At 47.7% G+C, this 17,121-nt stretch overlaps 1 protein-coding gene across 4 annotated transcripts in view; it reads left to right on the top strand.

Annotated features, from left to right (window-relative positions):
* Positions 1–17,121, top strand: part of srr (serine racemase) — a 22,032-nt gene extending 4,911 nt beyond the window's left edge. The window contains exons 4-9 of one of the 4 annotated variants that reach the window (XM_059955248.1): positions 1,442–1,545; positions 5,022–5,141; positions 6,162–6,236; positions 12,641–12,850; positions 13,414–13,514; positions 14,175–14,432. In XM_059955248.1, the coding sequence (XP_059811231.1) occupies positions 1,442–1,545; positions 5,022–5,141; positions 6,162–6,236; positions 12,641–12,850; positions 13,414–13,514; positions 14,175–14,187 (623 nt within the window). In that variant the 3' untranslated portion in view covers positions 14,188–14,432. Of the gene's footprint in view, positions 1–1,441; positions 1,546–5,021; positions 5,142–6,161; positions 6,237–12,640; positions 12,851–13,413; positions 13,515–14,174 lie in introns of all 4 variants that reach the window. The other 3 variants (XM_059955247.1, XM_059955249.1, XM_059955250.1) reach the window with 3 other exon arrangements.

Genomic DNA, 17,121 nt, shown 5'->3' with positions numbered 1-17,121 from the left:
GTACCTACTTCCAAGCACCTTAAAACTCTGCCCCCTCGTGTTAGCTATTTCAACCCTGGGAAAAGCCTCTGGCTATCCAGATGATCAATGCCTCTCATCATCTTATACACCTCTATCAGATAATCTCTCATCCTCCTTCGCTCCTAGGAGAAAAGGCCAAAAGTTCACTCAACCTATTCTCATAAGGCACGCTCTCCAATCCAGTCTCCTCGGCACTCTCTATAGTTCCCACATCCTTCCTGTAGAAAGGTGACCAGAACTGAGCACAGTACTCCAAGTGGGGTCTGACCAAGATCTTGTATAGCTATAACGTTACCTCTCGGCTCTTGAACTCAATCACACGGTTGATGAAGGCCAACGCACCATATACCTTCTTAACAACACTGTCAACCTGCACAGCAGCTTTGAGTGTCCTATGGTCACGGACCCTAAGATTTTGCTGATTCTCCACACTGGTAATGGTAAGAGTCTTACCATTAATATTATATTCTGTCTTCAAATTAGACCTACCAAAATGAACTCCTTCAAACTCAATGTGTTTGCCTATCTGAGATGTGGCTCATTCACTGTCCTACTGTACAGGGTCACTTCATTAGCCAGAGTAGAGGCCTTTGTTCACTGTAGGCACACAGGCACTTTTCATCCAGAACAAACATCATTTGCTGTAATGATATAGGCATTGCCCTGTTGAAGGAGAGAAGGAGGGGATTGGGAGAGGGAGGGAAATATTACGGGAACAGGAGGGAGAGGGTTAGAGGAGAGAGGGAGGGGTTTAGGTGATGGGAGAGGAGGGCTTTGGGGAGAGGATGGAGAGGGGCTTTGAGGGAGGGAGGAGTTGGGGAAGGAGGGAGGGAAAGAGGTTTAAGGAAGGCATTCAGGGGGTTAAGGAAGGAAGTTTAGGGAGGATTAGTGAAGGGGTTAGGGGAAGGGAGGGAGGGGGACTGGGGTGGGGGTTTATAGGCTAGGAGGGAGGTGGATTGGAGAAAGGAAGGGGGTTAGAGGAGGGCAGGAAGGGGTTTAGAAGAGGGAGCAGGGATGAGGGGTTAGAGGAACGGGTTTGGGGAGGGAAGGGAATTGAGGAAGGAAGGGGTTAGGTGAAAGGAGGAAAGGGGGATTTAGAGGAGGGGAGGAAGGGAATTGGGGGGTTAGAGGAAGGGGAGAAGTGGATTGGAGAAGCGGGGGTTAGAGAAAGAGGTTGGGGGATTGGCAAAGGAGTGGGTTAGAGGAAGGGGAAGGAGGGGTTATAGGAAGAGGAGGGAGGGGTTAGGGAAGGGAGTGCTGTGAAGGGGAGGGTTTGCGAAGGAGATACTGAGGGAGGAGGAGGAGGGAGGATGGGGTCCCTGCCTTGCAGAAGGAGGGCCAGGTAATTCATCTAATGACCTCAATCTCCTTCCTCACTGCGTTTCCAACCATTCACAACGACACCTTCGAACCCCCTCAGGAATTCCCTCGTACGTGGTTGTACCTCGAACAGCCCCAGCCTGCAAGAAGGCCGCCATGCTGGAGTACGGCGCACACCTCCTGGAGTGTGAACCGACTGACGAGGTGAGGCGGTGCCCGCTATAGGACTGGGAAAGGGCCAGACCGAGGGTAAGAGGAGGAGAGGTGGAGGGGCAGGAGAACAGGAGAGGGAGGACTGTGCCGAGGGGAAGGAGTAAGGGAGGTAGGAGATTGGATGGAGGGAACAGAATCTACAAAGAGAGGTCAACCATTCTAGTTAGCCCCCCCTCCCTCTCTATCTGTTACCTCAGTCACTGCACTGTAAACACTGCAAACCATCTTTTTTAATGTTATTTACTTTGTAAATCCATGCTGCTATTCAGTGGGTCAGGCAGCATCTATGGAAAGGAATACAGAGTCAATGTTTTGGGATGAAAACTTTGGCCCAAAGCATTGTCTCTTTATTCGTTTCCATCGATGCTGCCTGACCTGAGTTCCTCCAGCACTCTGTGTGTGTTACTTCGGATTCCCAGCGTCTGCAAATTCTGTTGTGCTGATGACATACTAGTATTTATATATTTACGCACATTTAATTCCCTATCCATGGAAGAAGGGAACGAGGAGAAAGGAAACTGCCTTGTGGCCGTACCCACCCATGGGAAAGGCTTCGGGGGTAAACCCCGAGGAAGGAATCTGGAGCCGGGGTCCTGAAGTAAGTTTGATGTTGTTTACAACTTCACTCTGGCAGCCTCTGCGACGACACTGGTGCCAAGCTGTATCGGCGCTTGCCCTTCCCTTGGACTGCATCGGTGACGTAGAGACGGAACCCACTGTGTGGGCAACAGCTGGTCTGCAAACCTTCCCACCCAGGCCTACCTCCCGGGGAGGACACAGTCCTCTAGAAGCGCAGACCCACGATCCCCTGGGATTGATGACTGCTTACTCACTACTCACTTCTAACTTATCTTTGTAGAATTCTTTATTCTCTATATATGTTGCACCGACACACCACAGCAAATCCCTAATACATGTAACTGTATATGGTGAATAATGTTAATCCTTGACAATGAAGGATAAGGCAGAGAAAGGGAGCAAGGAGAAGAGACAGAGGTAGAAAATGTTGGATCTTATCCCAATCATCCATGTTTAAGAGACTTTCCCCAGGTTTAAACCCACCCCCCTTCATTGCCAACCAGGTAAATCACTTCTCTCTTGCTCAGGCCCACTCAGCGGTTTCTCAACTGGCACGTCAACTATTTCACTTTTCCCACTTGCTCCCGGAAGTTTTTTTTGGCACCTAAGTCACCTCGCCTTTCAGGGAAAGCACATGATCTCTTCTCATTATTACCATCCAGAAAGAGGTGCCAGAGTCTGAAGACACACTCTCAACTTTTTAACAACTTCTTCCCCTCCGCCATCAGATTTCTGAAGGGTCCATGAACACTATTTTTGCTCTCTTTTCCCATTAAATAATCTGATTAGGGATCGTCAGCGTGGCTTTGTCAAGGGCAGGCCATGCCTTTTGAGCCTGATTGAATTCTTTGAGGATGTAAGAAAACATATTGATGAAGGTAGAGCAGTAGATGTAGTGTATATGGATTTCCCATAAGGTTCCCCATGCAAAGCTCCTTCAGAAAGTGTGGCATGGGATCCAAAGAGACCTTGCTTTATGGATCCAGAATTGGTTTGCCCACAGAGGGCAAAGGGTGGTTGTAGGCAGTTTGTATTCTGCATGGGGGTATGTGACCAGTGGTGTTCTGCAGGGTTCTGGGACCCTTCCTCTTCGTGATTTTTATAAATGAGCTGGATGAGGGTGGGTTAGTAAGTTTGCTAAGGTTGGGAGTGGATAGTCTGGAGGGTTGACGGAGGTGACAGTGGGACATCAATAGAATTCAGAACTGGCCTGAGAAGTGGCAGATGGAGTTCAACCCAGATAAGTGTGAAGTGGTTCATTTTGGTAGGTCAAATTTGAAGGCAGAGTATAATGTTAGACTCTTGGCAGTGTGAAGGATCTGAGAGATCTTGGGGTCTGTGTCCATAGGACACTCAAAGCGGCTGCGCAGGTTGTTAAGAAGGCGTACAGTGATTTGACATTCATCAACCATGTGATTGAGTTCAAGAGCCGAGAGGTAATGTTACAGACCCCACTTGGAGTACTGTGCTCAGTTCTAGTCACCTCATTGCAGGAAGGATGTGGATACTATAGAAAGGGTGCAGAGGAGATTTACAAGGATGTTGCCTAGATTGGAGAGCATGCCTTATAGGTTGAGTGAACTTGGCCTTTTCTCCTTGGAGTGACGGGTGACCTGATAGAGGTGGAGAAGATGATGAGGGGGCATTGATCATGTGGATAGCCAGAGGCTTTTTCCCAGGCCTAAAATGGCTAACACAAGGGGGCATAGTTTTAAGGTGCTTGGAAGTAGATACAAGGGGTAAGAGCTTCTGTAGTTTAGTGTTGTTTCATGTAGCCCCATGGTCCTGGAGGATCGTCGTTTCGTTTTTACTGTACTGTACCAGCAGTTATGGTTGAAATGACAATAAAAGTGACTTGAATCTTGAAGTAGGTACTTGGAGGTAAGGTGCTTGGAAATAGGTACTTGGAGGTAAGTTTTTCACACAGAGAGTGGTGGGTGCATGGAATAGGGTCTTTTAAGAGACTCTTAGATAGATACATGGAGCTTAGAAAAATAGAGGGCCATGCGGTAGGGAAATTCTGAGCAGTCTCTAGAGTAGGTTACATGAATGGAACAACATTGTGGGCCGAAGGGCCTGTAACGTGCTGTAGGTTTCTATGTTCTGTGTTAAAACTCACACTCAGTGGCCACTTTATTAGGTACACTCATACAAATACCTAATCAGCCAATCAAGTGGCAGCAACACAACTGCGTAAAAGCATGCAGACGAGGTCAAGAGATTCCGTTGCTGTTCCAACTAAACATCAGAATGGGGGAAGAAATGTGATCTAAGTGACTTGGACCGTGGAGTGATTGTTGGTGCCAGATGGGGTGGTTTGAGTATCTCAGAAACTGCAGATCTCCTGGAGTTTTCACACACAACAGTCTCTGGAGTTTTTACAGAGCGGAAAATGCCTTGTTAACGACAGAGGTCAGAGGGGAATGGCCAGACTAGTTCAACATGATACGAAGGCGACAGTAATTCAGATAATTTCGCGTTATAACAGTGGTGTGCGGAACAGCATGCCTGAACCTTAAAGTGGATGGGCTACAGCAGCAGAAGACCATATAAATACAGTCAGTGGCCACTTTATCCATGACAGGAGTTACTGAATGAAGTGGCCACTGAGTGTATGTCAGTGATAATAAACCTGGTACTGATTGTGAGGGAAGTTTCTCATCCTTCCCCTTCAGCTCTGACTCTGAGATGGTTGTCTAAAATGGCTCAGCAATCACTGCGTTCGATGCCAGCCAGCATCAGTAATAACATCCAGTGACTGAATAAGAAAATTAATGTTCTGCTTTGTTCCAGTCAGGCTGAGCCCTGTAGACATTTAGTGACCGTTGCGTTCATTGAGTACACACAGGGACGTGGCTGGTGGCCAACTCACACTCTCCTTCCATCAGTCTAGAGCGGAAACAGCGTCCAGAGCAGTCGTCGAGACCCAAGGAATCCTTGTCCATCCCAACCAGGATCCTCTTGTGATTGCGGGCCAAGGCACCATCGGATTGGAGATTTTAGAGCAGGTAACAGAAGGGGTTGGAGAAGGTGCTTGGAAGCCTTGGGATCAATATTATCAATAAGACTGAAAAGGGTGGAGAAAATTTACAAGGACGTTACAGGGAATGGTTGAAGAGCTTAGGACTTCATTCCCTGGAGCGTTGGAGAATGAAGGGAGACTTGATTGAAATCTACAAAATTATATATAAGAACATAAGAAATAGGAGCAGGAGTCGGCCATCCGGCCCATCAATAAGATCATGGCTAATCTGTCCGTAAACTCAGATCCATCTACCTGCCTTTTCCCCATAACCCTTAATTCCCCTACTATGTAAAAACCTATCTAACTGTATCTTAAATATATTTAGTGAAGAAGCCTCAACTGCTTAACTGGGCCAAGAATTCCACAGATTCACCATTCTCTGGGAAAAACAGTTTCTCCTCATCTCCGTCATAAATCATCTCCCCTGAATCTTGAGGCAATGTCCCCCAGTTCTAGTCTCACCTACCAGTGGAAACAACTTTCCTACTTCTATCTTATCTATCTCTTTCAAAATGTTGTATGTTTCTGTAAGATCCCCTCTCATTCTTTTGAATTTCAGTGAGTACAGTCCCAGGCAATTCAACCTCTCCTCATAGGTTAACCCCTTCATCCCTGGAATCAACCTGGTGAATCTCCCCTTATGAAGGGGATAGATAGGGAAAGTGCAAGCAGGCTTTTACCATTGAGCTTAGGATGGACTAGAAATGGAGGTCATGGGTTAAGGGTGAGAGGTGAAATGTTTAAGGGGAAACTTCTGTATTCAGAGGGTGGTGAGAGTGTGGAACAATTGGTGTATGTGAGCTTGATTTTGATGTTTAAAAGAAATTTGGATAGATACATGAATGAGAGTGGTATGGAGGTCGATGAGGATAGGCGGAATAATAATTTGGCACATATTAGATGGGCCGAAGGGCCGGTTACACTGTTGTAGTGCTCTGACTGAAAGAACTACCGCACGTATGCTTCGATGATAAAATTTACTTTGAACTTTGGATGTCAACAGGTCCCAGATGTCCAGGCAGTGGTGGTACCGGTTGGTGGTGGAGGTTTGATATCAGGGATTGCGGTTGCCGTCAAGGTGAGCCGGGGGACAAGCGGTTCAGTCTGCTAACCAGGATAATGCCCCCTACTGAGATAAAGGCATCTAATATCCAGTAGTGGCGTCATTTTCAGTGATGGATTATAAAGACAAATGCAAAAAGATGGGCGCAGGTAATTTTCAGTAAGGTGGTGGGCGCTGTATCTATTAACAAAGTTCGCTTTATATCCAGTATGGAATATATACACTCAGAGCAACACACACACACACACACAAAATGCTGGAGGAACTCAGCAGGGCAGGCAGCATCCGTGGAAAAAAGTACAGTCGGCATTTCACCCCCCCACCCCGAAACCCTTTGCCAGGACTGTAGAAAAATTTCTGAAGAGAAACACCAGGGGATAGGTGAAACCGGGAGGGGGAGGGATGAAGCAAAGAGCTGGGAAGTTGATTGGTGAAAGAAACCAAAGGCCATGGAAGAAAGATAAAAGGGGGGGGGGGAGCACCACAGGGAGGTGATGGGCAGGCAAGGAGATGAGGTGAGGGAGGGATGCAGGGATGGGAAATGATGAAGGAGGTGGAAGTTTGAGAAATCAATGTTCATGCCATCAGGCTGGAGGCTACCCAGACGGGATATGAGGTGGTGTTCCTCCAACCTGAGTGTGGTCTCATCATGACAGTGGAGGAGGCCATGGATGGACATATTGGGATGGGAAGTGGAGTTAAAATGGATGGCCACCGGGCGATCCCGCTTGTTTCGGCAGATGCTCGGCGAAGCGGTCTCCCAATGTATGTCGGGTCTCACTGATATACAGGAGGCCACACTGGGAGCACTGGACACAGTATATCCCCCCAGCAAACTCACAGTGAAGTAACACCTCACCTGGAAGGATTGTTTGGGGTCCTGAGGGAGGAGGTGGAGGTGCAGGGGTAGCACTTGCTCCGCTTACAAGGATAAGTGCCAGGAGGGAGATCAGTGGGGAGGGAGTCATGTAGGGAGTGATCCCTGCAGAAAGCAGGAAGTTGGGGGGGATGGGGAGTGAAATGTGCTTGGGGGTGGAATCCTCATGGAGATGGTGGAAGTTACGGAGAATTATCTGCTGGATGGGAGGCTGGTGGGGTGGTAGGTGAGGACAAGAGGAAGCCTGTCCCTGGTAGGGAGGTGGGAGGCTGGGTAAGAGCAGACGCACGTGAAATGGAAGTGATGCAGTTGAGGGCAGTGTTGATGGTGGAGGAAGGGAAGCCCCTTTCTTTGAAGAAGGAGGACATCTACTTCGTTCTAGAATGAAAAGCCTCATCCTGAGAGCAGATGCGGCGGAGACGGAGGAATTGAAAGAAGGGGATGGCATTTTAACAAGTAATAGGGTGAGAAGAGGTAGCTGTGAGAGTCGGTGGGTTTATAATAGACTCAGCAGTCTATAGAGACAGAGAGATCAAGAAAGGGAAGGGAGTGTGGGAAGTGGTCCAGGTAAATTTGAGGGCAGAGTGGATGAAGTCTGTGAGTTCAGCACAAATGCAGCAAGCAGGAATCTCTCTTTGGGCTTTGGCCCAAAAAATCAGCAGTACGTTTTTCCATAGACGCTGCCTGGCTTGCTGAGTTCCTCTGGCATCCTGTGTGTGTTGCTCTGACTTCCAACATCAGCAGACTTTCTCTTGTTCGTGACTTTGTACACTCAGTGGCTTTTTTATTAGGTTGGAATCCGGCATGGTCTTCTGCTGTAGCCCATTCGCTTCATGTTGTGCATTCAGAGAGCTGTGGTAATGAGTGGTTATCTGAGTTGTTGTCGCCTTCCTGTCAGCTTGAACCAGTCTGGCTATTCTCCTCTGATCTCTCTCACTAACAATCTGTTTCTTGTACCTCTGGAGCAGTGGTTCCCAAAGTGAGTGATATCACCTTCCTGAGTTGGTGGTAGTTTCTAAGGGGGCAATAAAGATAAGGGGGTGGTGGGAGGGCGCTTGGTAGCAAGGGGGCGTGGCTGAAGGATTACAGACTTAATTTAAGAAATGAATTATTTAATATAAGCATTTGATCCTCAGTGCCTCATATTTAATTACAATAATCACATAATCTACTCCTGCAAACCGGCCGTTCTCTCAAAGCGTACCACAGCTTTTGAAGAGCAAAGTGACACTTCTGTATTTGGCATATGGTGAGAAGTCTGGACTGAAGAAATTGCATTTGTGTCAGTCACTGAAGAAATTGCGTTTGTGCCAGTCACTGAAGAAATTGCGTTTGTGCCAGTCACTGAAGAAATTGCGTTTGTGCCAGTCACGACTGTAGTACAGTGTTAGCTATTAAGATTCCCAAACTCTGATCACACAGTGATGAAATTCCTGTGAATCGGGGTATAATGGTCAATGGGGTAAAGTTCTGAATATGGTCTTGACTGCAGTTCTCTAGTTCATGGCCCAAGCGAGATATTGCTGCCCCTCTTTACGTACCTTCAGGCAGAGAGCCAGGTTTTGCCTGAGCTATGATGGCATCATAATTTTCCCCTGTATTGATCGCAGTGCTTGAGGTTGGACTTAAATAATAGACAATAGGTGCAGAAGTAGACCATTCGGCCCTTCAAGCCTGCACCGCCATTTTGAGATCATGGCTGATCATCTACTATCAATACCTGGTTCCTGCCTTGTCCCCATATCCCTTGATTCCCCTATCCATAAGATACCGATCTAGCTCCTTCTTGAAAGCATCCAGAGAATTGGCCTCCACTACCTTCCGAGGCAGTGCATTCCAGACCCCCACAACTCTCTGGGAGAAGAAGTTTGTCCTTAACTCTGTCCTAAATGACCTACCCCTTATTCTCAAACCATGCCCTCTGGTACTGGACTCTCCCAGCATCTGGAACATATTTCCTGCCTCTATCTTGTCCAATCCCTTAATAATCTTATATGTTTCAATCAGATCCCCTCTCAATCTCCTTAATTCCAGCGTGTACAAGCCCAGTCTCTCTAACCTCTCTGTGTAAGACAGTCCGGACATCCCAGGAATTAACCTCGTGAATCTACGCTGCACTTCCTCTACAGCCAGGATGTCCTTCCTTAACCCTGGAGACCAAAACTGTACACAGTACTCCAGGTGTGGTCTCACCAGGGCTCTGTACAAATGCAAGAGGATTTCCTTGCTCTTGTACTCAATTCCCTTTGTAATAAAGGCCAACATTCCATTAGCCTTCTTCACTGCCTGCTGCACTTGCTCATTCACCTTCAGTGACTGATGAACAAGGACTCCTAGATCTCTTTGTATTGACCTTAAACAATAAGCAACGTGCCAGACATGTGCAAATAAAAAACAATCTGGTCCAGCAATTAAGTTGTCCAACCTCAGGTTGTTCCTTGCTCTCGGAACCGGGCCCTGCTGCTCCAGTTCGCCCATACCCAACCTCTCCAATTCAGCTCAGCCCTTACATAGATCAAATCGCCATTCTTGCCTCGCTCTGGGGCCTGGGCTCCACCTCGACTCTGCCTCGCCTAAGTTCTGCCACATCAGGTCGCCTCCAGGTCCACTCCAGCAACTGGATCTCGGCTTACTTTGTGAAAACTTTCAGAAACAGGAAGCACTTCAAAGCATGTTTGCCAGCCCTTCACAACAAAGCAACGATGGTTGGAGTGCTCCATACAAAATTCCATTGCCTATTGCTAAATCTGGAGAGCCCCATACAGTTGGAGAAGGACTGGTTCTGCTAGCAGCAGGGGAGATTCTGAGTACAGTTTTGTATAAATCACCAGACCAAATAATTAAAATGATTCCACTCAGCGACAACTCTGTTCAAAGACGAATAGATGAAATATCTGAGAATGTGGAAGACACCTTGTGCAACATACTTAGGACAACGGAATTTGCTCTGCAGTTGGATGAGTCAACTTTATCTAGGCAAAAGATCTTTGTTTCTTGGTTACGTTCACTTCTTAAAAGGTGAAAGCCTGGTTTAAATCTAGTCAAGTCACCTTATTGTCATTTCACCCATAACTGCTGGTACAATACATAGTAAAAATGAGACGTTTTTCAGGACCATGGTGTTACATGATACAGTACAAAAACTAGACTGAACTATGTAAAAAAAAAACAACACAGAGAAAGCTACACTAGACTACAGACCTACCCAGGACTGCATAAAATGCACAAAAACAGTGGAGGCATTCCAATAAATAATAAACAGGACAATAGGGCAGTAAGGTGTCAGTCCAGGCTCTGGGTATTGAGGAGTCTGATAGCTTGGGGGAAGAAACTGTTACACAGTCTGGTCGTGAGAGCCTGAATGCTTCGGTGCCTTTTCCCAGACGGCAGGAGGGAGAAGAGATTGTATGAGGGGTACATGGGGTCCTTCATAATGCTGTTTCCTTTGCGGATGCAGCATGTAGTGTAAATATCTGTGATGGCGGGAAGAGAGACCCCGATGATCTTGTCAGCTGACCTCACTATCCGCTACAGGGTTTTGCGATCCGAGATGGTGCAATTCCTGAACCAGGTGGTGATGCAGCTGCTCAGGATGCTCTCAATACAACCCCTGTAGAATGTGTTGAGGATGGGGGGTGGGAGATGGACTTTCCTCAGCCTTCGCAGAAAGTAGAGACACTGCTGGGCTTTCTTTGCTATGGAGCTGGTGTTGAGGGACCAGGTGAGATCCTGCACCAGGTGAACACCAAGAAATCTGGTGCTCTTAACGATCTCGGTAGAGAACCGAGTTCGTTAAGAGCAAGATCAAGAGTTATTTCAAAAACGGCCAGAATCAGAATCAAAGGGGGAGTCAATATTTCAGGTTGTTGAGTGATCTTTCAAAGAGAAATTTTGCTCACTAACATTCCTTGCTTGTTCAACAGATGGGGCACCGTCAATGACAGAATGCCACCATGGGGTTATTACTTTTTTGGGAAAAAAACTGTACCCGACATGTTTACCATTCTCTGTGTAATTCACAGACAACATCTTGTCACAAAAAAAAACAGCTGATCAGCTGCACAAATCGTTTAAATACAGTCAACACAGCGGTAAATAAAATCAAGCCCCATGCTCTCAATGCTCGACTATTCCAAGAGCTTTGTATTGAGAATGGTGAACAGTTTGAATGCTTGCTGTTGCACACAGAAGTCAGATGGCTCTCAAACGGAAACAGCCCGAGGCACGTTTGTATACTTTTTGAAACTGTGATAAAATTCTTTGAAGACTCGAATGCTTCCTTCAGTCATCAACTCAAGGATATTAGAGGTGACATTACTTACTTGTCAGAATTATCTGCAAAATTCAAGTAAATCAATCTTCAATTGCAAGGAAATGATGTGAAAGTCAAATCAGTCATCTCCATATTTCTGTCCAAGTTAATCCTATCTAAGTGTGACATTAACCGCCACGATCTCTTCCAATTGCCAAGCCTCTCTTGAGTCGGAAGAGGAAGTCAGAATACCAGATGGTGATGTTCAAGTTTACTGTGCCCACCTGAGTGAGCTGCATAAAAACCTCTCAGAGAGATTTCAGGATCTTCTCTCAATCCAGGTTCCAGGCCGGGTAATAAATCCATACCTGAGGAATTACCAGGAAGGTTGAAGGAAGAACGGATTTCGCTGCAAAGTGACTTCGAGCTAAAGCTGAGACTCAAATATATCACATCAGGACACTTGGTTGCAGAAAGAAACCTCTGAACGCTATCCTGCACTGTGGAGAGAAGTCAAGATGTTCTTTAATGCCTTTCCAACATAATTGTAGTGGAGTGTATTTTCAGCGCAGTCACCCAACTTCTTTCAAAGCAACGGAACAGACTGCAAATTGCTGAACGTGGAGGTTTGTGACTCCTTCTGAGTGATATTCAGCCTGATGTTGAGAAGCTGATATAACTGCTCCAAGCCCGTCTGTCTCACTGAAAGGTGAAAAAGTTATGAAGTAGTGAAAAGTTGGACTGCCAATGTAGGCTCTAAAATTGTTGGTTGAAATTGTGTTTATTTTCCCCTGTAATTAAGTAAAGAAATTATTTAATTTGTAACTTAAAATATATTTGAATAATTTTTGCAATTATTTATCACTGTTTTGAATTTCCACTTCCTGTTTCCTTCCAGCGAAAATCAAAATTCTTTATAGTTTTTGGATAATGGCTAGAAAGAGAGGGGTGCACTGGGGATGTGGTCTGGGAGCTAGAAATGTTAGGGAACCACTGCTGTGAGTAAAAATCCCAGGAGATCCAGTTTTTGAGATACTCAAACCACCCCGTCTGGCACCAACAATTATTCTACTTAGATCATATTTTATCCAGATAATGTTTGGTCTGATCAATAAACTGAACCTCTTGACCATGTCAGCGTGCTTTTCTGCACTGAGTTGCAGCCACATGATTGGCTGATGAGATAGTTGCATCAATGAGCAGGTGTAGCTAGTAAAGTGGCCACTGAGTTGCACAATGCCTAGCTTGGCATTAATGTCTCAACTTCTCCCTACCCCCTCCCCACCATAGACACAGCACCCACACGTGAAGATCTACGCGGCAGAGCCTGAGAATGCGGATGACTGCTACCAGTCCAAGAGGAACGGCTGCCTGACGCCCAACGCATCCCCTCCCGTGACACTGGCTGACGCAGTGAAGACCAGCATTGGAGCAAACACCTGGCCCATCATCAGGGACCTGGTAGATGATGTGTTCACCGTCAGCGAGGAGGAAATCCAGGTACTGTATCTATTCAATCCCCCCGCCACCAACCCACAACTCTGATGCATCCTGTTTCCGCACCGGGCGATATACGCAGCAACATATGCAAAATACTGGAGGAACTCGGCAGGTCAGGCAGCATCTGTGGAGGGGACTGAGGTCCTTCGTCAGGACTGGAAAGGAAGGGGGTTGAATCCAGAATAAGGTGGGGGGGTGGGGAAGAAGTACAAGCCGGCAAGTAAGAGATGAGACCGGGCAGCGGGAAGGTGGGTGGATGGAGGATGGAGGAAGGAGGGATGAAGAAAGAAGCTGGGAGGGGAAGGATTATTCCTCTTCCAGCTTCCCACCCCACCTTCCCCCTCTCCCAGTCTCACCTATCACACCTCTTCCCCCCCGACTTTATTCTGCCCCCCTTCCTTTCCAGTCCTGATGAAGGGTCTCAGCCCAAAAGGTCGACTGTTTATTCCCCTCCATAGCTGCTGCCTGACCTGCCGAGTTCCTCCAGCATTTTGTATTCCTTGCTGAAGTTTTCCAGCGTCTGCAGGATTTCCTGTCTTTCATATACGCTGTTAAACCACCAGGCTTGCCCCATGAGAAAAGCCCAAGCTGAAGGGCAGATTCCTCCTGGCGAGCCTCGGCGCCATGTTTCCGAACGGTTCCCGTGTTATCTTCCCGGAAACTGGTAAGGATAAACGTCAGTGAACGGTCACGTCCCCCAACCGTCCCCACTCAAGCCCCTGGCAGCATCAGGGGTCTGGATCAGACTGCTTCCCATCCGCCCTCGGGTCAGGAGACCACCGTTGCGACCCCCACCTCGGGGACCGACTCCAGGCCAGCCCGCCGGTGCTATCCCTTGAGAGTGCCACCCTGGCTGAGGTGTGGCCTCTCGTGTGGGGAGTTAATTGAAAGTCCCTCCTCCCCCCCACAAACCTGCTGATGGATCTTAAAGGCCCCACGACCACTTGGCCTGATCACAACTCGTTGTTAATAGTTCGGTTCCCGCCCCCCCCCCCCCCGTCTGTGGGCAGCGGTGCTCCCTGACAAATTCCTTAAAGATTTATGGGATCTTGCTCTGCATAACGCTTACAGTGGTTAGAACTAGTGACTAAAGTTTAACTCCTGCCGCTGTCTGTTTGGAGTTTGGATGTTCTCCCTGTGAATGCGCAGTCTTCCTCCCACGTTCCAAAGGCGTGTGGATTAGGGTTAGTCAGTTGCAGGCGTGTTATATTGGCATCAGAAGCCTAGTGACTCTTGCAGGCTGTTCTCCCCCCGCACCTTCCCAGCACATCTTCAGGCTGTGTTGGTCATTGACGCAAACATCGCATTTTAATGAATGTTTTAGTGTTCCGACATGACAAATGATCTTCACCTTCAAATTGGCTACTGCCACCCTCGCTGTAGAGAACTTTGTGATGACGTGGAAGGCTCTGTTATAAGTCCGGAGGGGTGGTCTGTCTTCTGCAGCGGGCCACGCGCCTCATCTGGGAGCGGGCGAAGCTGGTGATCGAGCCCACCGCTGGGCTGGGCGTGGCGGCAGTGCTGTCCCGGCGTTTCCGAGACCTCCCCGGCAGTCTCCGCAACGTCTGTGTCGTGCTCTGCGGCGGCAACGTCGACCTGGACTCCCTGGAGTGGCTCCGCGCACCCAGCGTCGCCAGTTGAGAAGGTACCGACCTCTTCGGCGGGAGGACAGGCTGGAGTGCCGACTGCGTCCGTAAGTGGAGCCCGACGCACCGCTGGGCGGGGGCCTCCTCGTTGAATTTACAGTGAACAAGAAAATCAGGGGTGATAATCGATACTTGGATCAAAGAGATGGGCTAGAACCAATCATGGACAAAATGGCATTGTGTGTGCAAATGGGGTGCGCTGGGGCAGAGTCGGGGAGCTGAATACTCTGATTAAAAACAGAAGCTCTGATAACCGGGCACAGCCAGGATTTACCAGGGCAAAAAAGATTCTGCAGATGCTAGAAACATTGAGCAGGGGGTTCTCATCAGAGAGCCACAGAGCCCGTCAGTTAATGTCGTAAAAAGGTCAGAAACTTCTGTTGTAGAAGAACCCAGCAAGTCAGGCAGCATCTATGGAGAGAAATAAACAGTTGATGCTTTGGGCTGAGGCTCTTCTGTCAGGATTGTCCTCCTTCCTCACCTTCTTATTCTGGAAATTGCCCCTTTCTTTTCCAGTAACACCGAAAGTTAATTTCCCTCCGTAGACGCTGCCCGACCTGCTGAGTTCTTCCAGCACTTTTTGTGTGTGTTGCTGAGGGATTTCACAGATATTGCTTTTTCCTGATGGTACGCCGTTATTCTAGTCAACCAGGGAGATTTAACTGGGACTGGGGTGCTGATGAGTGGGGAGGGATCGCAAGGACCAGCAGCCCAGTGGGTAGAGATGGAACACGGGGTCCTGGAGGGTGGAGCAGCCTCCCCTGTGGGCAGGAAGACAGGATGGCAAGCATCACTTAGTGAGCCAGCGGGATTTCCAACTCATCTGATAGCAGGTTATCTGAGTCCAACCAATCGTGATTAGGTTACGTCAGGACCAGGCCCCAGACCTTGTCTTACACATTGCTGACTTTATTGAAAGGCACAATCGTGAGCTGAACTTTGCTGAGATAACGCTCAATAATGCTTAATTGTACGTTTGCTGATTGCTAATAAAGGATCGGAATAGGGAATTCAACTCTTTGGATCAATCATTGGACCGGTGTGTGTGTCATGTGAGTATAACAGTGCAATTATTTTGATCTTGGATCAGTTCTTTGCCGCTACAAATCAGACCAACGAACTGAACTCGAGGGCCTAAATGAGGGGGAGACTGCCCTCGCCACCAGGACAATGTCTGATGAAAGCGCGGCAGCCAGGAGCCTGGATAAAACAGAATTCAGTCAGTGGACGTCCAGGAGAAACTCCCTCCCACCGTCCGGAGTCATAACAGTTTGTTGTGTTTGCATGAGGGTCAGTGTCAGAGCCCCAGGAGATACTTGGGGCAGCATCCTTGGCCCAGCCATCTTCAGCTACCTCATCGATGACCTTCGTCCTGTCTTGTCAGTATATTCAATTTATTTATTTAGAGACATATCACGGGGTAGGCCCCACCAGCCCTTCAGGCTCCACCCACACAGCAGCCCACCTATTTAACACCAGCCTAATGACAGGACAATTTACAATGACCAGTCGACCCACTGACCGGTGCATCTTCGGACTCTGGGCGGGAACTGGATCACCCAGAGGAGACCCCCCACAATAGGCAATCTCATTCACGTAACAGGTCCCCCTCACAAGTCCTGACGAAGGGTCTCAGCCCGAAACGTCGACAGGGCTTCTCCCTATAGATGCTGCCTGGCCTGCTGCGTCCCACGAGCATTTTGTGTGTGTTGTTGTCCCCCTCACAAATTTGCAGTTATGTTCGCATAACAGAGCTCGCTGACACAACTTATTTCAATCACTGAAACAAACTCAAAGCAAGCTGGACTCGGTAAATGCTTTATTCCATTCAGTGGTACCAGTGCGTGGAACACTGACCAATTTGCCTTTGGTCGTGGGAATAACAATTCAAAAAATAATCTAGAAGACAATTTCATTTCATATCTTTATGAGGTTCAGCACGACATCTAAAACTTTGACAAACTTCTATAGATATCAAGTGGAGCGTATATTGACTGGCTGTATCACAGCCTGGTATGGGAACACCCCTGAATGAAAAATACTACCAAAGGTAGTGGATTCGGCCCAGTACATCGCGGGTAAAGCCTTCCCAGCCATTGAGCAATTCAGCATGAAATGCTGTCGCAGGAAAGCAGCATCCATCATCAGAGATCCCCACCGCCCGGGCCATGCTCTCTTTTCGCTGCTGCCATCAGGTAGAAAGTACAGGAGCCTCAGGACTTGCACCACCAGGTTCAGGAACAGTTACCACCCCTCAACCATCAGGCTCCTGAACAAAAGGGGGTAACTACACTCATTCTACTTCTGGTGTTCCCACAACCAATGGTCTCACTTTAAGGACTCTATCTCACGTTCTCATTATTTATTGCTATTTATTTATATTTGCATTTGCACAGGTTGTTGTCTTCTGCCCTCTGGCTGACCTTTCACTGATCCTGTTTACAGTTACTATTCTATAGATTTGCTGAGTATGCCCGCGGGGAATTGAAACTCAGGGTTGTATATAGTGGCATGTATATACTTTGATAATAAAATTTACTTTGAAAAGTGTAAGTTAAGTGCAAACACTTAATTCTGACCATGACTACAAGACCATTCAGCCCCTTTACTCTGTTCTGTCAGTCA

This window comes from Hypanus sabinus, chromosome 31 (genome assembly GCF_030144855.1).
Source record: "Hypanus sabinus isolate sHypSab1 chromosome 31, sHypSab1.hap1, whole genome shotgun sequence".
NCBI classification, from domain to species: domain Eukaryota; kingdom Metazoa; phylum Chordata; class Chondrichthyes; order Myliobatiformes; family Dasyatidae; genus Hypanus; species Hypanus sabinus.
The sequence above is the reverse complement of the archived record's forward strand: the minus strand, read 5'-3'. Positions and strand labels throughout refer to the sequence as shown.